General features: G+C 63.6%; 1 protein-coding gene across 2 annotated transcripts in view; it reads right to left on the reverse strand.

Annotated features, from left to right (window-relative positions):
- Window positions 1–23148, reverse strand: part of CPSF1 (cleavage and polyadenylation specific factor 1) — a 29168-nt gene that overhangs the window by 403 nt on the left and 5617 nt on the right. The window contains exons 10-37 of one of the 2 annotated variants that reach the window (XM_065628462.1): window positions 22991–23084; window positions 22273–22360; window positions 20905–21027; window positions 20091–20142; window positions 19552–19643; window positions 19401–19475; window positions 19211–19291; window positions 18326–18415; window positions 17515–17631; window positions 17300–17441; window positions 16682–16860; window positions 15959–16095; window positions 15720–15894; window positions 15017–15238; window positions 13656–13745; window positions 13344–13487; window positions 10668–10820; window positions 8989–9105; window positions 7253–7343; window positions 6433–6517; window positions 6056–6197; window positions 5256–5408; window positions 4103–4279; window positions 3933–3999; window positions 3107–3154; window positions 2514–2666; window positions 973–1102; window positions 202–340 (exon numbers count right to left, since the gene is read on the reverse strand). In XM_065628462.1, the coding sequence (XP_065484534.1) occupies window positions 202–340; window positions 973–1102; window positions 2514–2666; window positions 3107–3154; window positions 3933–3999; window positions 4103–4279; window positions 5256–5408; window positions 6056–6197; window positions 6433–6517; window positions 7253–7343; window positions 8989–9105; window positions 10668–10820; window positions 13344–13487; window positions 13656–13745; window positions 15017–15238; window positions 15720–15894; window positions 15959–16095; window positions 16682–16860; window positions 17300–17441; window positions 17515–17631; window positions 18326–18415; window positions 19211–19291; window positions 19401–19475; window positions 19552–19643; window positions 20091–20142; window positions 20905–21027; window positions 22273–22360; window positions 22991–23084 (3356 nt within the window). Of the gene's footprint in view, window positions 1–201; window positions 341–972; window positions 1103–2513; window positions 2667–3106; window positions 3155–3932; window positions 4000–4102; window positions 4280–4324; window positions 4459–5255; window positions 5409–6055; window positions 6198–6432; window positions 6518–7252; window positions 7344–8988; window positions 9106–10667; window positions 10821–13343; window positions 13488–13655; window positions 13746–15016; window positions 15239–15719; window positions 15895–15958; window positions 16096–16681; window positions 16861–17299; window positions 17442–17514; window positions 17632–18325; window positions 18416–19210; window positions 19292–19400; window positions 19476–19551; window positions 19644–20090; window positions 20143–20904; window positions 21028–22272; window positions 22361–22990; window positions 23085–23148 lie in introns of those variants that run through there. The other variant, XM_065628463.1, reaches the window with a different exon arrangement.

A 23148-nucleotide genomic window follows, 5' to 3' on the forward strand; every position in this document is an offset into this window, starting at 1 on the left:
CCATAGCTCCCAGCCCCACACCTCAGCCTCATAACCCCACACCACAGCCCTGCCCCATGGCTCCCAGCCCCACACCTCAGCCTCATAACCCCACACCACAGCCCTGCCCCATGGCTCCCAGCCTCACACCCCTGCCCCACAGCCCCACTCCATAACCCTGCCCCATGGCTCCCTGCCCCACATGCCAGCCCCACGGCTCACGATGTCGGGGGTGGTCCCGATCTTCTTGGCCAGCTCGGCGCGCTCCATGGTGCTCAGGTACAGGTAGCGCTGCAGCAGCTCCCCGTCCAGCACGTTCCGCACCGCGTTCTGCAGCGCCCGCCGCTCCGTGTGCAGCAGCCTGGGGACATTGGGGACAGGGGACATTGGGGACATTTGAGACAGGGGACATTGGGGACACCGCGTTCTGCAGCACCCACCGCTCCGCGTGCAGCAGCCTGGGGACAGGGGACACTGGGGACATGGGGGACATGGGGGCATCAGGGACACGGGGGACATTGGTGACATGGGCAGTGGGAACCAGGGACAGCAGGGACACTGGCATCGGGGAGGAAAGGGGACAGCGGGGGGACACTGGGGACACATCAGCATCGGGGGGACAGGGACTGCGGGTTCAGCCCCGCGTGGTGGGCCAGGTGTGGGTCAATCTATGGGTCAGTCTATGGGTCATACCTGAAGGCCCTGGGGTTCAGCCCCGCGTGGTGGGCCAGGTGTGGGTCAATCTATGGGTCAGTCTATGGGTCATACCTGAAGGCCCTGGGGTTCAGCCCCGCGTGGTGGGCCAGGTGTGGGTCAATCTATGGGTCAGTCTATGGGTCATACCTGAAGGCCCTGGGGTTCAGCCCCGCGTGGTGGGCCAGGTGTGGGTCAATCTATGGGTCAGTCTATGGGTCATACCTGAAGGCCCTGGGGTTCAGCCCCGCGTGGTGGGCCAGGTGTGGGTCAATCTATGGGTCAGTCTATGGGTCATACCTGAAGGCCCTGGGGTTCAGCCCCGCGTGGTGGGCCAGGGCGCTGCCCAGCGCGTTCTGCAGCATCAGCAGCCTCCGGTAGGTTTTCTCCTGCATGGGCAGCAGCAGCCCCAGCCCCCCGTCCAGCGTCGCTGCACAAAACGGGGCATCAGGGATTTGGGGTTCAGGGGATTTGGGGTTCAGGGGTTTGGGGTTCAGGGGGTTTTGGGGTGTCAGGGGGTTTTGGGGGTTCAGGGGGGTTGGGGGTTCAGGGGGTTGCGTGGTTCAGGGGGCTTTTGGGGTGTCAGGGGACTTGGGGTTCAAGAGGGTTGGGGTTCAGGGGGTTTGGGGGTGTTGGGGGTTCAGGGGGTTTGGGGGGCTCAGGGGGTTTGGGGGGTTCAGGGGGTTTGGTGGTGTCGGAGGGTTTGGGGGTTTTTGGGGTGTCAGGGGGGTTGGCGGTGTGAGGGGGTTTGGGGGTGTTGGGGGATTTGGGGGTTCAGGGGATTTGGGGGTTCAGGGATTTGGGGGTGTCAGGGGGCACCGCAAAACCAAACACTGTGCTCAGGCCCTGCACCCCAAATCCTGGGACTCTCCTGCACCCCAGGAACCTCCCTGGCCTCTACACCCCAAATCCCAGCACCCCAAATCCCGGCACCCAGCCCAGACCCTGCACCCCAAATCCTGGGACCCTTCTTGTGCCTGCACCCCAATTCTCAGCACCCAGGGCCCTCCCTGTACCCAGCACCCCAAATTTCTGCACCCAGGGACCTGCCTGCACCCAAAACCCCAGCACCCCAAATCCTGGGACCCTTCTTATACCCTGCACCCCAATTCCCAGCTCCCAGGGACCTCTCTGCCCTTCGCACCCCGAATCTCTGCACCCCAGATCCTGGGACCCTTCCTGTACCCAGCACCCCAAATCCCAGCGCTCAGGGACCTCCCTGCACCCCAGTTCTCAGCACCCAGCACCCCAAATCCTGGCACCCAGCCCAGACCCTGCACCCCAAATCTCTGCACCCAGGGACCAACCTGGACTCTGCACCCCAAATCCTGGGCCCAGCACCCCAAATCCTGGGACTCTTCATATACCCTGCACCCCAAATCTGAGGGCGCAGCCCAGCACCCCCAAACCCAGCACCCCAAATCCCGGGCCCCTTGCTATACCCAGTGCCCCAGATCTCTGCACCCAGCACCCCAAATCCCAACCCCCCCATGTCCCCCCAACCCCCCTGTGGCCCCCCAACTCTCCCTGTATCCCCCCAAACCCCCCGTGTCCCCCCAAATCCCCATGTCCCCCCAAATCGTGTCTCAACTCTCCCTATATCGCCCCAAACCCCCATGTCCCCCCAAACCCCCATGTCCCCCAACCCCCCCGTGTCCCCCCAACTCCCCTCGTGTCCCCCAAACCCCTGTGTCCCCCCAGTCTGTGTGTCCCCCCCAAACCCCTGTGTCCCCTCAATCCCCTGTCCCCCCGACTCCCCTCGTGTCCCCCCAAACCCCTGTGTCCCCCCAAACCCCTGTCCCCGCCGTGTCCCCCCATCCCCGGTGTCCCCGTGTCCTCACCGAACCAGGTGATGTGCTTGTTGTCCCAGGCGCAGGTTTTGCGGGGCCCGTCGCCGCCGCCGCGGCACGGCGTGCGCCAGAACGTGTTCACGTGCGCGCCCACGTGGAAATCGGCGCGGCGCAGCAGCCGCAGCCCCCCGAAACTCTCCTTGGCTGCGGGACGGGGTCACAGCGCTGCTCCCCCGTCCCCCCTGTCCCCTCGTGTCCCCCGTGTCCCATGTCCCCCCACATCCACCCCATCCCCCCTGTCCCCTCGTGTCCCCCGTGTCCCATGTCCCCCCCATGTCCCTCATGTCCCCCTGCATCCCCCATGTCCCCCCATGTCCCCCACATCTCGTGTCCCCTCATGTCCCCCCATGTCCCCTCTGTTCCCCCACATCCCCCCCGTCCCCCCCATGTCTGTCTGTGTTCCCTTGTGTCCCCATGTGTCCCCCCCATCCCACCGTGTGTCCCCCGTCCCGTGTCCCCCCACGTCCCCTCACATCCCCCTGCACCCTCTCATATCCCCGTCCCGTGTCCCCCTGTGTCTCCTCATGTCCCCTTGCATCCTTCCCTGTCCCCCCGTGTCCCCGTGTCCCCCCGTGTCCCCTCACCCTCGGGCAGGTACATGTAGACCAGCAGGTTGCGGTCGCGGTCGGACACTGTGGGACACGGAGGTTTTGGCAAAGTGTGGCTGTGGCACCGCCGGGGCCGCCCCCGGGGTCCCTAAACCCACGGGGGACGCTGGTGGTGCCGGGAGCCTCGTGGCAGCGCCAGGACCCGTATGGCAGCACCAAGAGGCCCCAGCAACACCAGGAGCCTCATGGTAACACCAAGAGCCACGTGGCAACACCAGGAGCCGTGTGGCAGCACCGGGAGCCCCATGGCAACGCCAGGACCCATATGCTGGGAGCCATATGGCAACACTAGAGCCATACAGCAGCATCAAGAGCCTGATGGCAGCACCGGGAGCCCTGCGGCAACACCAGGAGCCACATGGAGCCATATGGCAAAACCAAGAGCCCCACAGCAGCACCATGAGCCCACGGCAGCACCAGGATCTCATGGTGGCACCAGGAGCCACGTGGCACCACCAGAGCCATGTGGCGACACCAGGAGCTGCACAGCAGCACCGGGAGCCACATGGCAACACCAGCACCCCACAGCAGCACCGGGATCCCCCCGGCAACACCGGGAGCCTTGTGGTAGCACCAACAGCCCCATGGCAGCACCGGGATCCTCCTGGCAACACCAGGATCCGTGTGGTAACACCAGGATCCACACGGCAAAACCAGGACCCATGTGGCAGCACCAGGGTCCACATGGTAACACTGGGAGCCACATGGTAACACCAGGACCCATGTGGCAGCACCAGGAGCTCCCCAGAAGCACCAGGACCCCCCCGGCAGCGCCGCAGCCGCCGTGCCCCCCGTGCCGTACCCAGGAAGCCCAGCTGGCCGCTGTCCACCATGAAGTCCACGCTATAAACCTCCAAGGGCTTTGCATCCTGCGGGAAACAAACCCCGGCTCAGCCCCGGCGCCGACGCCACCGTCCCCACGGTGTCCCCGCGGTGTCCCCACACGTCCCCGCGTGTCCCCGCGTGTCGCACCCGGCTGACGAGGGACAGTGTCTTGCTGCCCTCCTGGTAGCGCAGCAGGCAGATGCTCTTCACCAGGTCCCCGGCCAGGATGAAGCTCTTGACGCTGATGAGCTGGTGGATGTAGAGCTGGGTGTCGATGAACGCCATGCCCGTCAGCTCGCCCGCACGCAGGCTCCACAGGAAGATCTGTCACCAGAGGGGGGACAAGTGACACCCTGACCCCTGCCATGGGGTCACCAAACCCCTCATGTGGTCACTGATCCCACCTGGGGGTCACCAAACCCCTCCTGGGGTCCCCAAACCCCCCAGGTGTCACTAAGGGCCGTGCCCGTCAGTTCCCCCACACGCAGGCTCCACAGGAAGATCTGTCACCAGAGGGGGGACAAGTGACACCCTGACACCTCCATGGGGTCGCCAACCCTGCCTGGGGGTCACCAACCCCCTCATGGGGTCACGGATCCCACCTGGGGGTCACCAAACCCCCCAGGGAAGATCTGTCACCAGAGCGGGGACAAGTGACATCCTGGCCCCGCCATGGGGTCCCCAAAGTCCCCTGGGTGTCCCCAACCCCTCCCCAGGTGTCCCCAACCCACCCACAGCCTCCACAGGAAGACCTGCCACCAGGGAGGGACACAAGTGACACCCCAACTCAGCCCAGGAGTCCCCAAAGTTCCCAGGGGGGAAAAGGCAGGGACAAGTGACATCCCAACCGCCCAGCTGGCCCAGTTCTGGCCAGTGGCAGACACCAAGTCCCCAATCTCGCCAGTGTCCCCAGCCCCCCCTGGTGTCCCCTGAGCCCCCAGGTGACCTTCTGGCCAATGTCCCCAAACCCCCCTGTTGTCCCTAATCCTGGTGAGCTACTGGTCTATGGTGGACACCAGGTCCCCAGACCCCCTGGTGTCCCCACCCTCCCTGTCCCCTGGCGACCTTCTGGCCGAGGTCCCCCTTCTGGCCCATGTCCCCAAGTGTCCCCAGCCCCCTGAGGTGTCCCCAGGTGTCACCGGTGTCCCCAGTCCCCCGTGTCTCCAGGTGTCTCCGATGACCCTCTGGCCCATGGCAGACACGAGGCAGCCGTGGCAGTGACAGGGCTGTCAGCGGCCCCTTCTGGCCCATGTCCCCAGGTGTCCCCAGCCCCCCAGTGTCCCCAGGTGTCCCCAGTGACCTTCTGGCCGATGGCGGACACGAGGTAGCCGTGGCAGTGACACAGGGCTGTCACTGGCCCCTTCTGCTCCTTCTCGTACAGAACCTTGAACTTGTTCTTGGTGAGCGGCTGCCCCGGCTCCGGCACCACCTCGATGACGTCCATGATCAGGATCTGGGGACGGGGACACCGGGGTCACCGGTGGCACCTGCAGCCCGGGGGCCTCACCAGGCTGACCCCTGGGTGTCCCCGGAGTGTCCCCCAAGATTTCTGAGTGTCCCCCGAGACCCCTGGGTGTCCCGAGTGTCTCCTGGGACTCCTGGGGTGTCCCCTGAGAGCCTTGCAAGTCCCCTGGGTGTCCTCCAAGACTCCTGGGTGTCCCCTGGGTGTCTCCTGGGACCCCTAGGTGTCCCCTAAGACTCCTGAGTGTCCTCTGAGACCCTTGGGTGTGCCCCGGGACCCCTGGGTGTCACCTGAGTGTCCCCTGAGACCCCTGGGTGTCCCCTGGGTGTCCCCTGAGTGTCCCCCAGGACCCCTGGGTGTCCCCTAAGACTCCTGAGTGTCCCCCGAGTGTCCCCTAAGACACCTGGGTGTCCCCTGAGTGTCTCCTGAGACCTCTGGGTGTCCCCCAAGCCCCCCAGGTGCCCTCTGAGTGTCCCCTAGGTGTCCCCTGAGCATCCCCCAAGACTCCTGGGTGTTCCCTGGGTGTCCCCGACACCCCTAAGTTGTCCCCTGGATGTTCCCTAAGCGTCCCTCAAGAGCCCTGGGTGTCCCCTGGGTGTCCCCTGGGTGTCCCCTGGGTGTCCCGGTGTCCCACTGACCCTGCCACGGCAGGTGACCTCCTCGCCCTGCATGAGACACGTCCCCACGGCCACGTAGCCCTTGAGCCCCGACACGGTCTCCTCGCTGCGCAGCGACACCGTCTTCATGCAGGTGACGTGTTCCCACTCCTCCAGCTCGATCCTGGGGACACGGGGACAGACCCGCGCTCAGGGGGACACCCACCGGGGACATGGGGACGTTTAGGGTGTTCGCCGGGGGTTGAGGATGGTCTCGGGGACATGGGGACATTTAGGGTGCTCCCCGGGTGTTGGGGATGGTCTGAGGGACATGAGGGCATTTACGGTGCTCACTGGGGGTTGGAGATGGTCTGGGGGACATGGGGACACAGGGACATGGGGACATTTAGGGTGCTCACCGGGTGTTGGGGATGGTCTCCCAGCTCACCGGCGAGATCAGCTGGATGGAAAACGCCTCCTGCTGCGGGGGCACGTACCGATCGTCTGGGGACAGGGACACGTGTCAGGGGGACACGGAGGGGACATGGGGACACACGGGGCTCAGGGGGCACATACCGATCGTCTGGGGACAGGGACACGTGTCAGGGGGACACAGAGGGGACACGGGGACACACGGGGCTCAGGGGGCACGTACCGATCGTCTGGGGACAGGGACACGTGTCAGGGGGACACAGAGGGGACACAGGGACACACGGGGCTCAGAGGGCACGTACCGATTGTCTGGGGACAGGGACACGTGTCAGGGGGACACAGAGGGGACACGAGGACACACGGGGCTCAGGGGGCACGTACCGATCATCTGGGGACAGGGACACGTGTCAGGGGGACACAGAGGGGACACGGGGACACACGGGGCTCGGGGCACGTACTGATCATCTGGGGACAGGGACTCAGGTCGGGGGACAAGGGGGACATGGGGCTCAGGGGGGGACACAGCGCTGAGTGGGGGACACAGTGCTCATCTGGGGGGACATGGGGGGACATGGGGCTCGGGAGGGGACACGGGGATTACGGGGACACAGAGATTGGGGGGAGACAGGGCTAAGGGAGGGGGTGACAGCACTGGGAGGAGACACGGGGCTCAGGGGGGGACATGGAGATTGGGGGGTGACAGGGCTGGGGATGTGACAGGAGTGTCACAGGGCTCGGGGGGTGACATGGGGATTGGGGGGTGACCGGAGCGTCACGGGGCTCGGGGAGGGGGCGCCGGGGTCTGACCGCGCTCGATGCTCTCGAACTCCTTCTCCTCGCCGGTCATGCGGGGGATGCGGGTGCAGGGGTTGATGACACTGGTGGCCACGGCGTAGACCTGCGGGGACATGTGGGGACACGGGGATGAGGGGACGTGGGGGGACACGGGGATAGGGGGACGTGGGGGGACACGGGGATGAGGGGACGTGTGGGGACACCGGGATGGGGGGACGTGTGGGGACACGGGGATGAGGGGACGTGGGGGGACATGGGGATGAGGGGACGTGGGGGGACACGGGGGATGGGGGGACGTGTGGGGACACGGGGATGGGGGGACACCGGGGGGCCTGGCCCCAAAGCCCCTGGGGTGGCTCTGGTTGCAGGGGGGGCTCTCCGGGGAGGAACGCGGCGGTGGCACAATATGGCACAGTACGTCGCGATATGGCACAATATGCCATGATATTACACGATATGTCGCGATGTGTCACGATATGTCATGATGTGTCACGATGTGTCATATGTCACGATCTGCTACAATGTGTCACGGTGTGTCGCGGTATGTCATGATATACGCCACGCTATGTCGCGATGTGTCACAATATGTCGCGATACATGCCTCGATGCATCAAAATATGTCGCAATACGCTGCAATATATGCTGTGATGTGTTGCAATGTGTCGCAATGTCATGATACACCATGATAAACACGATATGTCGCAGTGTGTCACAATATGTCGTGATACACCGTGACACACACCACGATATGTCGCGATGTGTCACAACGTCATGATACACTGCAATATCCGCCACTCTATGTTGCAATATGTCACAATATGCAACAATACGCTGCAATGTACGCCACGATATGTTGCAATACATTGTGATATATCCTGTGATATGTCACAATATGTCACAATATGTCGCGATACATGCCAGGCTATGTTGCGATGTGTCACAATATGTTGTGATACGCTGCAATATACACCACGATGTCGCGATGTGTCACAATACGCTGAGATATATGCTGTGATACCTTGTGATGTGTCGCAATATGTTGCGATACACACCACAAGGTCACGATGTGTCACAATATGTCGCGATACACGCTGCGATGTTGCAACATCACAATATGCTGTGATACACGCCACAACATGTCGCGATGTGTCGCAATACGCTCCGATATACGCTGCGATATGTCGCAATATGCTGTGATACACACCACACTGTGTTGCGATATGTCGTGATATTTTGCAATATGCTGCAATGTCTTAATACACCGCGATATACGCTGCGATATGTTGCAATACGCTGTGATATGCTGCAGTATACGCCACGATAAGTCGCGATATGTCGCAATGTGCTGCGATATACGCCATGATATGTCGTGATATGTTGTGATGTACTACAATATACACCACGGTATGTCGTGATACGTTGCGATATGCCGTGATGCGTCACGATGTGCTGCGATATACGCCACGAAATGTTGTGATATGCCGCGATATGCCACGATGTGTCGCAATGTGGTCCCATATACACCACGAAATGCCGTGATATGTCACGATATGCCACAGTTTGTCTCGATGTGCTGTGATATACGCCACAAAATGTTGTGACATGTCACGATACGCCGCAATATGTGGCGACGTGCTGCGATATACGGCATGACATGTCGCAGTATGTCGCGACGTGTCGTGATATGTCGCGATGTGCTGCGATATACGGCATGATATGTCGCGCTACGTCGCGCTACGTCGCGATACCTTGGACTCGACGTGGTAGGCCACGTAGTGCGCGGTGCAGCGCAGCGGGATCTTGCGCACGGGCCAGGGCGCGTCGTACGACAGGTACGCGGGGAGGACGCTGATCCGCAGCTCCCCCTGCGCCCCCAAAAAACAAATACAACCCCAAAATCCCAAACACAGACCCCCAGAAACCAACCAAACACCCCCCCAAAAATCCCAAATCCCGCCCCCAAAAAAAACCCCAAATACCCCGCAAAATACCTCCCCCCAAAAAACAATTCCCCCCAGAAAATCCCCAAATAAACCCCAAATCCCCTCAGAAAAACCTCAAATCCCCCCAGAAAACCCTCAAATGAGCCCCAAATCCCCTACCAAAAAAGCCCAATAAACCCCAAATCCCCCCAAATCCGCTCAGAAAAATCCCAAATAATCCCCAAATCCCCTCAGAAACTCCCCCAACCTCCTCAGAAAACCCCCGAAACAAACCCCAAATCCCCTCAGAAAACCCCAAATAAACCCCAAATCCCCTCAGAAAACACCCAAATGAGCCCCAAACCCCCTCAGAAAAACCCCAAATGAGCCCCAAACCCTCACAAACCCCAAATGCGCCCCAAACCCCTTCAGAAACCCCGAATGTACCTCGAATCCCCTTAGAAACCCCCCAAACTCCCTCAAAACCCCGAATGAGCCCCGAACCCCCTTAGAGACCCCCCAAACTCCCTCAGAAACCACAAATGAGCCCCGAACCCCCTTAGAAACCCTGAACGAGCCCTGAACCCCCTCGGAAACCCCAAATGCGCCCCTAAGGAGCCCCAAACCCCCTCAGAAACCCCAAATGAACCCCAAACCCCCTTAGAAACCCCCCAAACCCCCTCACAAACCCCAAACGAGCCCCGAACCCCCTCAGAAACCCCGAATGCACCCCAAAGCCCCTCAGAAACCCCAAATGAGCCCCAAACCCCCTTAGAAATCCCAAACGAGCCCCAAACCCCCTCAGAAACCCCGAATGAACCCTGAATCCCCTTAGAAACCCCCCAAACTCCCTTAGAAACACCGAAGGAGCCCCAAACCCCCTCAGAAACCCCAAACCCCCTCAGAAAACCCCCAAATGAGCCCCAAACCCCCTCAGAAACCCCAAACCCCCTCAGAAAACCCCCAAATGAGCCCCAAACCCCTTCAGAAACCCCGAATGAGCCCCGACCCCCCTTAGAAACCCCAAACGAGCCCCAAACCCCCTTAGAGACTCCCCAAACCCCCTCAGAAACCCCAAACCCCCTCAGAAACCCCAAACGAGCCCCGAACCCCCTTAGAGACCCCCCAAAGCCCCTCACAAACCCCAAACGAGCCCCGAACCCCCTTAGAAACCCCAAATGAGCCCCGAACCCCCTTAGAGACCCCCCAAAGCCCCTCAGAAACCCCGAACGAGCCCCGAACCCCCTTAGAAACCCCAAATGAGCCCCGAACCCCCTTAGAAATCCTGAAGAAGCCCCAAACGAACCCTGAACCCCCCCAGAAACCCCAAATGTGCCCCTAAGGAGCCCCGAACCCCTTCAGAAACCCCGAACGAACCCCAAATGTGCCCCAAGCCCCCTGAGAAACCCCAAACGAGCCCCCACCGAAGCCGGAACCCCCTCAGACACCCCGAAGGCGCCCCACGCGAGCCCCGGCCCGCCGAGCGCCCCGGGCCGCGGCCGCACCTGCCGGTTGAAGTAGAGGAAGCCGCGGGGGCAGTTGACGTTGTGGAAGGCGGCGAAGGAGTCGACGGGCCCGTCGATGGCCATGGGGTGCAGGCGCAGCGCCCCCCGGCCCGGCACCAGCAGCCAGTGCGGGGACGGCCCGCAGATGAACACCTGCCGGCGAGGCGGGTGCGTCGGGGGCTCGGGGGGTTTGGGGGGGATTCAGGGGGGGGTTCAGGGGCATTCAGGGGGGTTCAGGGGGGGATTTGGGGGGATTCAGGGGGGATTCAGGGGGTTCGGGGGGATTCGGGGGGATTCGGGGGGATTTGGGGGCATTCAGGGGGGATTCAGGGGCATTCAGGGGGGTTCAGGGGGGGATTTGGGGGGATTCGGGGGGGTTCAGGGGGGATTCAGGGGGTTCGGGGGTATTCGGGGGGATTCGGGGGGATTTGGGTGATTCGGGGCATTCAGGGGGATTCAGGGGGTTCGGGGGGATTCGGGGGGATTTGGGGGCATTCTGGGGGGTTCAGGGGGGGGATTCGGGGGCATTCAGGGGGGATTCAGGGGGCTCAGGGGGATTTGGGGGGGATTCGGGGGGATTCAGGGGCATTTGGGAGGATTCGGGGGGCATTTGGGGGGATTCGGGGGGATTCTGGGGCATTTGGGAGGATTCGGGGGGCATTTGGGGGGATTCGGGGGGTTCAGGGGTATGTGAGGGGGATTCAGGGGAGATTCGGGGGGCATTCCGGGGGGATTCCGGGGAGTATTTGGGGGGGATTCGCGGGTATTTGGGGTTTCTCAGGCCCAGCACCAGCAGCCAGTGCGGGGACGGCCCGCAGATGAACACCTGCGGGCGATGGGGGTGCGTCGGGGGCTCGGGGGATTTGGGGGGATTCGGGGGGGTTCAGGGGGGGATTTGGGGGGATTCGGGGGAGATTTGGGGGGCATTTGGGGGGATTCGGGGGGATTCGGGGGAGATTTGGGGGAGATTTGGGGGGCATTTGGGGGAGATTCGGGGGCATTTGGGGGGATTCGGGGGGCATTTGGGGGGATTCGGGGGGCATTTGGGGGAGATTCGGGGGCATTTGGGGGAGATTCGGGGGGCATTTGGGGGAGATTCGGGGGAGATTCAGGGGCATTCGGGGGGGTTCAGGGGGGGATTTGGGGGGATTCGGGGGGGATTCAGGGGGTTCGGGGGGATTTGGGGGGCATTTGGGGGGATTTGGGGGGATTCGGGGGGATTCGGGGGGCATTTGGGGGGGATTCGGGGGGGATTCGGGGGCGATTCGGGGGGGATTCCGGGGGAATTCGGGGGGATTTGGGGTTTCTCAGGCCCAGCACCAGCAGCCAGTGCGGGGACGGCCCGCAGATGAACACCTGCGGGCGATGGGGGTGCCGCGGGGGCTCGGGGGGATTTGGGGGGGATTCGGGGGCATTTGGGGGGATTCACGGGGGGATTCAGGGGCATTTGGGGGGGATTCAGGAGAGATTTGGGGGGATTCGGGGGGGATTCAGGGAGGATTTGGGGTTTCTCAGGGGATTTGGGGTGTATTTGGGGTTTTCTGGGGGGATTTGGGGGTTATTTGGGTTTTATTTGGGGTTTTTCTGGGGAGATTTGAGGGTTTTCTGAGGGATTTTCTGAGGGGATTTGGGGTTTACTTGGCGTTTTCTGAGGGGATTTGCGGTTTATTTGGGGTTTTCTGGGGTGATTTGGGGTTTATTTGGGGTTTATTTGGGGGGTTTGGGGAAATCTGGGGTTTATTTGGGGGTTTTCTGGGGAGATTTGGGGTTTATTTGGGGATTTTCTGGGGAGATGTGGGGGTTTTACAGGCAATTTGGGGGTGATTTGTGGGGGTTGGGAGTCTTTTTGGGGGGGATTTGGGGATTATTTGGGCTTTTTGTGAAGGGATTTGGGGTTTATTTGGGAGTTTGGGGGGATGTGGGGTTTATTTGGGGTTTTTCTGGGCGGGATTTGGGGTTGATTTGAGGCTTTTCTGAGAGGATTTGGGCTTTATTTGGGTTTTGGGGGGGATTTGGGGTTTTTGGGGTGAGGTTTGAGGGTTGTGGAGGGGATTTGGGGTTGGGGGGTTATTTTGGGGTGGATTTGGGCTTCCTGAGGCTATTTGGGTTTTTTCGAGGGATTTGGGATTTTTGGGAGGGGATTTAGGGTTTGGGGATTCAGGGTTCGGGGGCTTTGGGGGAGTTGGGGTTTTGGGGGTTTTCTGAGGGATTTGGGGCTTTTTTGGGGAATTTGGGCTTGGTGGGAATTGTTTGGGGGGGACTTGGGGTTTTCTTGGGGATTTGGTATTTGGGGGGGGTGGATTTGGGGTTGATTTGGGCTGTTTTGGGGGGATTTGGGTTTTTTAGGGGTATTTTGTGGGGGGCTTATTTGGGGACTTAGAGGGATTTGATTTTTTTTAGAGGGGGTTTGGGGGAAATTTGGGGTTTTCTGGGGGTTACTTGTGTTTTTTGGGGGGTGATTTCTTTTGGGGGCTGATTTCTTTTGGGGGGGTGATTTGGGGTTTTTGTGGTGAGGTTTGAGGGTTGTGGAGGGGATTTGGGGTTTGGGGGGTTATTTCGGGGTATATTTGTGGTTTGGGGGAGCCGGGAATTAGGGTTTTGGGGGGCAGGGTTTGTTTTTTGGGGTGGATTCGGGTGTCCCCGGGTGTTCGGGGGGGTCCCCGTCGCGCCGCTCACCCCCGAATAGCCGTAAATGTCCTCGAAGTAGCGGAAGCGAGCGACGCGCCCGCGCGGCCCCCCCGGCTCCTCGCCCCCCGGCGCCTCCGGCTTCTTCTTGGACTGTTTGGGCTTTTTCTCCCGAAAGTTGATGTTGTGGGGGACCTGGGGGGGTGCAGGGGGGGTTAGGGGTGTCCCTGGGGGGGTTAGGGGGTGCAGGGGGGGTTAGGGGTGTCCCTGGGGGGTTAGGGGGTGCAGGGGGGGTTAGGGGTGTGCAAGGGGGTTAGGGGTGTCCCTGGGGGGCGGGTTTGGGGGCGCCCCCTCCCGATTCACCTTTTTGAAGCGCACTTTGAGGTTGTTCTGGCCCAGCTGCGAGTCGTGCCCGAAGGCCTCGTAGATCAGCAGCTCCTGCTCCACGTGAACCTGCCCCAAAACGGGGACACCGGGGGTCGCACGGGGAGGGGCACAGCCGGGGGGGCACCCCCACACCCCCCGGCATCTCCCAGTGTCGTCCAGTCTCCCCCAGTTTGCCCAGTATCCCACTGGCAACCCTGGCAGATCCTGCCCCCACCGCTGGCATCACCAGCATCTCCCTGGTGTCCCCAGCACCCCCCAGTATAACCCAGTATCCCCAGCAGCCCCCAGTATCCCTCACATCCCCCAGTACCCCCAGCATACCCCAGTATCTCCCAGCACCCCCCAGTATCCCCCATATCCTCTAGTACCTCCCAGTTTCCCCAGCACCCCCCAGTATCGCCCCAGATCTCCCAGTACCCCCCAGCACCTCCCAGTACCCCCACCATCCCCCCAGTATCCCACCACTGTACGCCCAGCATCCTCAGCAACTCCCAGTATCCCCAGTACCCCCCAGCATCAGCTGTATCCGCAGCATCCCCCAGCACCCCCAGTATCCCCCAGTGCTCCCAGCATCTCCCAGTACCCACAGCACCGCCCAGTGTCCCCCACATCCGCCAGTACCTCCCAGCGCTCCCAGCAGCCCCCAGCATCTCCCACTACCCCCACAGTATCCCCAGCATCCCCCAGCACCCCACATCATCCCCCCAGTATCCCCCAGTTTCCACAGCAGCCCCCAGTATCCTCCAGCACCTCCCAGTTTCTCCAGCACTCCCCGGTCCCCCCAAGTATCACTCACCAGCAGGTACGGGCGACTCTGGCAGTGCCCCAGTGCCCCCAGTATCACTCACCAGTATGGTATGGTCGGCTCTGGTGGTGCCCCAGTCCCACCAGTATCACTCACCAGCAGGTATGGGTGGCTCTGGCAGTGCCCCAGTCCCCCCAGTATCGCTCACCAGTAAGGTATGGCCAGCTCTGGTGGTGCCCCACTGCCCCCAGTATCACTCACCAGCAGGTATGACCGGCTCTGGCGGTGCCCCACTCCCCCCAGTACCACTCACCAGTAAGGTATGGCCAGCTCTGGCGGTGCCCCAGTCCCCCCAGTATCACCAGTAAGGTATGACTGGCTCTGGCGGTGCCCCAGTGCCCCCAGTATCCCCAGTATCACTCACCAGTAAGGTATGACCGGCTCTGGCGGTGCCCCAGTGCCCCCAGTATCGCTCACCAGTAAGGTATGACCGGCTCTGGCGGTGCCCCAGTCTCCCCAGTATGGCTCACCAGTAAGGTATGACCGGCTCTGGTGGTGCCCCAGTCCCCCCAGTATCCCCAGTATCACTCACCAGCAGGTACGGGCGGCTCTGGCGGTGCCCCAGTGCCACCAGCAGCACCTCCTTGACCAGCGGCAGGTCTCCCTGGCGCGTCCCCTCCTTGCCGTCCCCTGTCCCCTGTGTCCCCTGCGTCCCCACGGCCGCCTGCCCGAAGGACGAGTCCACCAGCACCCGCTGCCCCACCGGGAAGTTCTTCACCAGGAACACCAGGCGCCACTCGGGCAGCTGGTACAGCTGGGGACGGGGACACGGGGGACGGGGGAGGACAGGGACACGGGGACACCGACAGGCAAGGGACAAGGGACAGGGACACAGGGGAAGAGGGACACACAGGGATGGGGACAGGGACACGGGGATGGGGACAAGGACACAGGGGGACAGGGACACAGGGGGACAGGGACGAACAGGGATGGGGATAAGGACACAGGGGGACAGGGACAGAGGTACAAGGACACAGGTACAGGGACAAACAGGGATGGGGAGAGGGACACAGGGGGACAGGAACATGGCGGGACAGGGACACAGGTACGGGGACACAGGGACACAGGTACAGGGACACGGGGGGACAGGGACACAGGGGGACAGAGACAAACAGGGACAGGGCCACGGGGGGACAGGGCCAGGCAGGGGGACAAGCAGAAGACAGCGTCACTCGCTGCATGGCAGCAGCACCGGTTCCGCCGGGCCCCGTCCCGTCCCCAGCGCGGGCTCTCACCTCCATGGTGCCGTTCTCCCGCACCAGCACGCACCAGTGCGTGGGCTCCGGCCGCTGCTGGGGGGGCTGGCGCTCGGCGGGGGGGTTGGCGCCGCGTCGCGGCTCCTCCCGGGCCGGGCTGAACAGCGTCCCCGAGTCCCCGTACAGCATCTCCTCCTCGTCATCCACCGTGTCACTGCAGGGACATTGTCACCTCCCTGCGCCGGGGGGACGGTGCCATCCCCAGCCCCCCCGCGCACCTGATGTCCTGGATGAGGGTCTCGGCCTCGGCGGGGGCGCGGGGGGGGACGTCGTCGCGGGGGCCGGGGACGCGGCTCTCGGTGGTGAACATCCCGCTGACGTCGCGGTACAGGCACAGCGCGATGACCTTGGGTTGCTGGGGACATGGGGACACTGAGCGAGGGGACACTGAGCTGGGGGGGACATGGGGACACTGAGCTGGAGGGGACACTGAGCTGGAGGGGACACGGGGACACTGAGCTGGGGGGGACACTGAGCTGGCCAGGGGTACCCGGAGGGGACATGGCGCTGCTGGGGCGGGCACTGAGCTGGCAGGGGACACTGCGGGGGACACCAAACTGCATGGGGGACATGGAGGTGCCAGGGGGGGACATGGAGCTGCTGGGGGCACCGGCAGGGACACTGAGCATGGGGAGGGACACTGAGCTGGGGGAGGGACACTGGCGGGGACACCGAGCTGGGGGGGGGCACTGGCGGGGCACACGGAGCTGCTGGGGGGACACTCCCAGGGCTCGGGGACACTGACAGGGTGCAGGGCGGCTTGGGGGATTGGGGACACTCCTGGGGTGCAGGGGGGTTTGGGGTGCAGGGGACACTCACAGGGTGCAGGGGCAGTTTGGGGGTGCAGGGGTGTTGGGGTTTGGCAGCACTCATGGGGTGCAGGGCGGTTTGGGGTGCAGGGGGTTTGGGGTGCAGGGGGTTTGGGGTTTGGCAGCACTCACGGGGTGCAGTGGCGGCCTCTGCAGCGCCAGGCGGTGGGTGCGCCCCCCGTAGGTGTCACTCTTGAGGACGAACATGGTGACGTGTCCCTCGGCGCTCAGGATGACGCCAAACGGGTCGGCCAGGGCGCAGTGAACGATGGGGGACCCCAGGTCCACCGGGATGAAGTGCAGCTGTGTCACTGGGGGGACGGCCACACGTCACCCCAAAACAGCCGCCGCGTCCCCTGGGGCACCCCCCAAGTGTCACCCCCCTCACAGCTGTGTCACTGCGGGGACAGCCACGTGTCACCCCAAAACAGCCGCCGCGTCCCCTGGGTCACCCCCCAAGTGTCACCCCCCTCGCAGCTGCGTCACTGTGGGGACAGCTCTGGGGTCACCCCGAAGCCACCTGGGGTGTCCCCTGTTTCACCCCAAACCCCCCGGGTGTCCCCTGGGTCACCCCAAAGCCACTCAGGTATCCCGTGTCACCCCAAAGCCCCCCTGTTGTAGGCCCAAAGTGACCCCGGGCGTCCCCTGGGTCACCCCAAAGCCCCCCATTGTCCCCTGTGTCCCCCCAAAGTGGCCCCGGGTGTCCCCAGTTTCACCCCAAAGCCCCCAGTGTCGCCGGCTGTCACCCACCTCCCTCCAGCAGGCGGATGCCCAGCGGTGACACCTGCACGATGTACCGGTTGTCCCCGATGTTCCCGGCAAAGACGGTGGGGCCTTGGGTGGCAAAGCCGCTGGTGTCCAGCTCCATGATCTCCTGCCCTGTCTGCAGGATCTGGGGACGAGGGGACATGCTGGGGACAGCGCGGGGGACACCGGCCGCCCCCCCCGCCTCACCATCACCGCACCATGGTGGAGTCCTCGCGGCTGAGGATGAGGAAGCCGTGGCGCTTGCCGTCCTCCTCGGGGGACGCCGGGGATGACGTCTCCTTCTCGCTGTCCTCCCCCGGCGCCGTGTCACTCGGCTGCGGGGACACGCAGTGGCACCCCCGGGGACAGGGATGGGGATGTCCCCGGGGGCGTTTGGGGACATCTCCAAGGGTTTGGGGACATCGCTGGGGGGCTTGGGGACACATCCAGGGGTTTGGGGACACATCCAGGGGAGGGTTTGGGGACATCCTTGGGGGCTTGGGGATGTCCCCAGGGGTTTGGGGACATCCCTGAAGGTTTGAGGACAAACCCAGGGGCTTTGGGGACATCCTGGGGGGTTTGGGGATGTCTCTGGGGGGCTTGGGGACATGCCCGAGGGGTTTAGGGATGTCCCCAGGGGTTAGGGGACACCCATGGAGGGTCTGGGGACAGCCCTGGGGCTTTGGGGATGTCCCTGCTGGGGTTTGGCGACATCCCCAGGAAGTTTGAGGGTGTCCCTGGGGGATTTTAGGGACATCCCCCAGGGGCTTTGGGGACACCCTGGGGGGTTTGGGGACATCCTGGGGGTTTCAGGACGTCCCTGGGGGTTTGGGGACATTGCTGGAGATTTGGGGACAGCCCAGAGGGTTGGTGACATCCCCAGGGGATTGGGGACATCCTGGAGGGGTTGGGGACACCCTGGAGGGTTTCAGGATGTCCCTGGGGGCGTTGGGGACACACTAGAGGTTTCAGGACATCCACAGGGGTTTGGGGACACCCCAGGGGTTTGGGGACACCTTGGCCACCCACCTCCTCCCTGCGCTGGGGCGCGATGACCGTCCACATGTCGTGACATCCCGGCAGCTCGAACGTCGTCACCACCTGCGGTCGGATGCTCCTCTGGGGGGACAGGGGCGGGGGACACCGTGGGGCAGGGGACAGGGGTGTCCCGGAGGTGACAGGGTGTCCCGGGGGGTGACAGGGGTGTCCTGGGGGGTGACAGGGTGTCCTGGGGGGGTACAGGGTGTCCCGGGGGTGACAGGGTGTCCCGGGAGGGGTACAGGGTGCCCGGGGGGGTACAGGGTGTCCCGGGGGGTGACAGGGGTGTCCTGGGGGGTGACAGGGGTGTCCTGGGGGGGTACAGGGTGTCCCGGGGGTGACAGGGTGTCCCGGGGGGTGACAGGGGTGTCCTGGGGGTGGCAGGGGTGTCCTGGGGGGGTACAGGGTGTCCCGGGGGTGACAGGGTGTCCCGGGGGGTGACAGGGGTGTCCTGGGCGTGGCAGGGTGTCCTGGGGGAGTACAGGGTGTCCCGGGGGAGTACAGGGTGTCCCGGGAGGGGTACAGGCGGTGCCCAAGCTTGGGGACAGCCCTGGTTTGTCCCCGGCTCTGCTCTGGCGCTGGTACCTGACCTGCCGGTGACACTGAGCCCGGACAGGCCTTGTGCGGCGCGGGGGGGACATGGGGGACATGGGGAAGGGGACACATGGCCCTGTGTCCCTCGTGTCCCCAGGGGGTGACCTGCAGGACCCTCTGGCACCAGTACCTGACCTGGTGGTGACACTGCAGGAACGGGGCTCGTGTGGCATGGAGGGACATGGGGACACGAAGGGGACACAGTGGGGACACGGGGCGGACATGGGGGGCCCGAGGGGGAACGCGGGGCCCTGTGGCACCGCGGTGTCCCCGTGTCCCCACCTGCAGCACGGTCAGGGCGCCGTTCTTGCCGTAGCCGGAGCACAGGACGATCTCCAGGTCGGGCTCGGGGCTGCTCTGGAACTGGGACCAATAACAAACTGGTGGGGACGTCACCGAGCCCAGTGTGGGGACAGGGACGGGCAGGGGACAGGGACGGGACAGGGAGGGGACAGGGAGGGGACAGTCTCACCTCCTCGGACAGGAACGCCGGCTCTCCCATGGCCGCATTGGCGCAGGGCCCAATGTTGAGGATGCTGTCACACACCTGGGGACACGGGGGGACACAGGGGTGGCAGGGGGTGGCAGGGGGTGGCAGGGGGTGCCGTGTCCCCCCGCGGTACCTCGAAGGAGAAGGTGGCCAGTTGGGTGCCCGACTGCGCCTCAGAGCCGTAAACCTCGATCTCGTCCACCTCGTCCTGTGCCGCCTGCCCGCCTGGGGACGTGGCACCTGTCACCTCCTGCCACCTCCTGCCACCCTCTCCCACCCTGTCACCTCCCCATGGCAACCCAGCACCCCCAGCCCCCTATCACCGCGTCACCCCTTGGCACCATGTGTCACGCCCTGTCACCCTGTCACAGTGTCACCCTCCTGTCACCATGCCAGCCCCATCACCTTTCCTGTCACTATGTCACCCCCCGTCACCCCATGACCTCCCTGTCACCTGTCACCCTGCCACCCCCATCACCCTGTCACCGTGTCACCCCCCTCACCCCTTGTCACCCCATCACCCTCATCACCGTGTCACCCCTTCCGTCACCCCCAACACTGTCACCCCCATCACTGTCACCTCCCTGTCACCGTGTCACCCTGTCACCATGTCACCCCCTGTCACCCCATCGCCCCGTCCCCCCTCCTGTGACCATGTCCCCCTGTCCCCACCTGCCCATGTCCCCGCGGGCTCCGAGCGTTTCTTCTTCATGGGGGGCTCCTCCTGGGGGAGGGGACAGCTGGACACCCCAAAACCGCCCCACAGCCCCTCACTGCGGGGGATTTGGGGGTCCCAGGGGTTGTTGGGGTCTCAGGGGAAATTTTGGGGTCCCAGAGTTGGATTTTGGGGCCTCGGGGAGGGGTTTGGGGAGGGATTTTGCAGCCCTGGGGGTGGGTTTTGGAGTCCCGGGGGGGAGATTTTGGGGTCCCAGGGGTGGATTGTGGGGGATTTTGGGGTCCCTGGGAATATTTTGAGGTCTCGGGTAGATTTTGGGATCCCAGGGGATATTTTGGGGTGCCAGGGGTGAATTTTGGGGACCCGGGGCGGGGTTGGGGGGATTTTAGGGTCCCAGGGGATATTTTGGGATCCCAGGAGTGGATTTTGGGGTCCCAGGGGTGGTTTTTGGGGATCCAGGGGGGATTTCGGGGTCTCGGGGACTATTTTGGGGTCCCAGGGGTGGATTTCGGGGTCCCAGGGGGGATTTTGGGGACCCGGGGGGGGGATTTTGGAGGGATTTTGGGGTCCCAGGCGTGGATTTTGGGGTCCCAGGGGTGGATTTTGGGGGGATTTCAGGGTCCCAGGGGATATTTTGGGGTCCCGGGGGGCGGATTTTGGAGGGATTTCAGGGTCCCAAGGGATATTTGGGGGATTTCAGGGTCCCAGGGGCTATTTTGGGGTCCCGGGTGGGATTTTGGGGTCCCAGGGGGGGATTTTGGGGACCCAGGGGGGGATTTTGGAGGGATTTCGGGGTGCCCGCGCTCTCACGGGCCGGTCGGTCCCGTCCCTGCCGGCGGGCGGCGGCTCCTGCAGCTTCTCCGTGTACTTGAGCAGCAGCGAGTTCCCCAGCCGGGAGCCCAGGAACAGGTACCCGGGCTCCAGCGTCACCATCTGCGGGGACAGCACGTCACGGGGCACGTTTGGGGGGATTTTGGGGGGTCAGGGGGGATTTTTGGAGTCCCAGGGGGATATTTTGGGGTCCCAGGGAGGGTTTTGTGGCCCCAGGGAGGGTTTGTGGCCCCAGGGAGAGGATTTGGGGCCCTGGGGGATATTTTGGGGTCCCGGGGGGATTTTAGGGTCCCAGGGGGATATTTTGGGGTCCCGGGGAGGGTTTTGGGGACCCAGGGAGAGGATTTGGGGCCCTGGGGGATATTTTGGGGTCCCGGGGGGATTTTGGGGTCCAGGGGGATATTTTGGGGTCCCGGGGAGGGTTTTGGGGACCCAGGGAGAGGATTTGGGGCCCTGGGGGGCAGATTTTGGGGTTCCAGGGAGGGGTTTGGGGCCCTGGGGGGCGGATTTTGGGGTCCAAGGGAGGGTTTTGGGATCCCAGGAGAATATTTTGGGGTCTCAGGGAAGGGTTTTGGGGTCCTGGGGGGGATTTTGTGGCCCCAGAGAAGGTTTTGGGTCCTAGGGGGGATTTGGGGTCCCAGAGGTGGATCTTGGAGTCCCAGGGGGATATTTTGGGGTCCCAGGGAGGGGATTTGCGGTCCCAGGGAGGGGATTTTGGGGTCCCTGAGGTGGATCTTGGGGTCCCAAGGGGATATTTTGGGGTCCCGGGGTGGATTTTAGGGTCCTGAGAGTGGATCTTGGGGTTCCAGGGGGATATTTTGGGGTCCTGGGGTGGATTTGGGGATCCTGGGGGTGGATCTTGGGGTCCTGGGGCATATTTTGGGGTCCCAGGGAGGGGATTTGGGGCCCCGGGGGATATTTTGGGGCCCCAGGGAGGGGATTTGGGGGTCCCAGGGATGGGATTTTGGGGTCCCGGGGAGGGTTTTGTGGCCCCGGGGGGCAGGTTTTGGGGTCCCAGGAGGATAATTTGGGGCCCCAGGGAGGAGATTTGGGGCCCTGGGGGGCGGATTTTGGGGTCCGAGGGAGGGGTTTGGGATCCCAGGAGAATATTTTGGGGTCCCAGGGGGATATTCTGGGGTAGTTCCCCAGGCGGGAGCCAGGAGCAGGTACCCGGGTTCCAGCATCACAGGGACACCAGGGGGTCCTGGGGTAGATTTTGGGGTCCCTGAGGTGGATCCTGAGGTCCCAGGGGGACATTTTGGGGTCCCAGGGGGACATTTTGGGGGAGTTCCCCGCGCGGGCGGGTGAGGGCTACCGGGCCGGGGGTCCCGCCGCCCCAGTCCTTACGCAGGTGGTGAGGACGCTGGCGGCCGCCTTGTCGAAGTGGAAGGAGCGGACGCTGCGCATCCCGTCTGTGATGAGCGTCAGCACATAGCTGGGGACACAGGGACACCATGGGGACACTGGGGACATGGGGACTATGGTGGGGACACAGCGGGGACACAGTGGGGACATCCACGCTGGGGACACAGGGACACGCTGGGGACACTGGGGACTCGGTGGGGACACGCCGGGGACACTGAGGATGCTGGGGACACACTGGAGACACGGTGGGGACACACTGGGGATACCCGCGCTGGGGACACTGAGGACACGGTGGGGACACAGGGGACAGAAGGGACACAGTGGGGACACAAGGGGGACGCGGTGGGGACACAGGGGGGACACCTGCGGTGGGGACAGAGGGGTCGGATGTGGTGGGGACAGAAGGGTCAGATGTGGTGGGGACAGAGGGGACACCCACGGTGGGGACAGAGGGGACAGAGAGGATGTGGTGGGGACACCCATGGTGGGGACACAAGGGACACCTGTGGTGGGGACAGAAGGGACAGAGAGGATGTGGTGGGGACACCCGTGGTGGGGACACAAGGGACACCTGTGGTGGAGACAGAGGGGATGCGGTGGGGACATCTGTGGTGGGGACACAGGGGCCGTAGTGGGGACACAATGGGGACAGAGGGGACACCCGCGGTGGGGACACAGGGGACACCCGCGCTGCCCTTACATCTCCCCCCCTTTGAGCGAGATGACCATCTTGTCGTAGGAGATGAAGGTGGCCTGGGCACAGTCCAGCGTCATCCGCACCCCCTCCTGCACCCCTGGGGGGACACGGCGTCACGCACCCCAACACAAGCCCGGCCCCGCAGCAGCGCAACCGAGAGC

This window comes from Caloenas nicobarica, chromosome 2 (genome assembly GCF_036013445.1).
Source record: "Caloenas nicobarica isolate bCalNic1 chromosome 2, bCalNic1.hap1, whole genome shotgun sequence".
In the NCBI taxonomy this organism is placed as follows: Eukaryota; Metazoa; Chordata; class Aves; order Columbiformes; family Columbidae; genus Caloenas; species Caloenas nicobarica.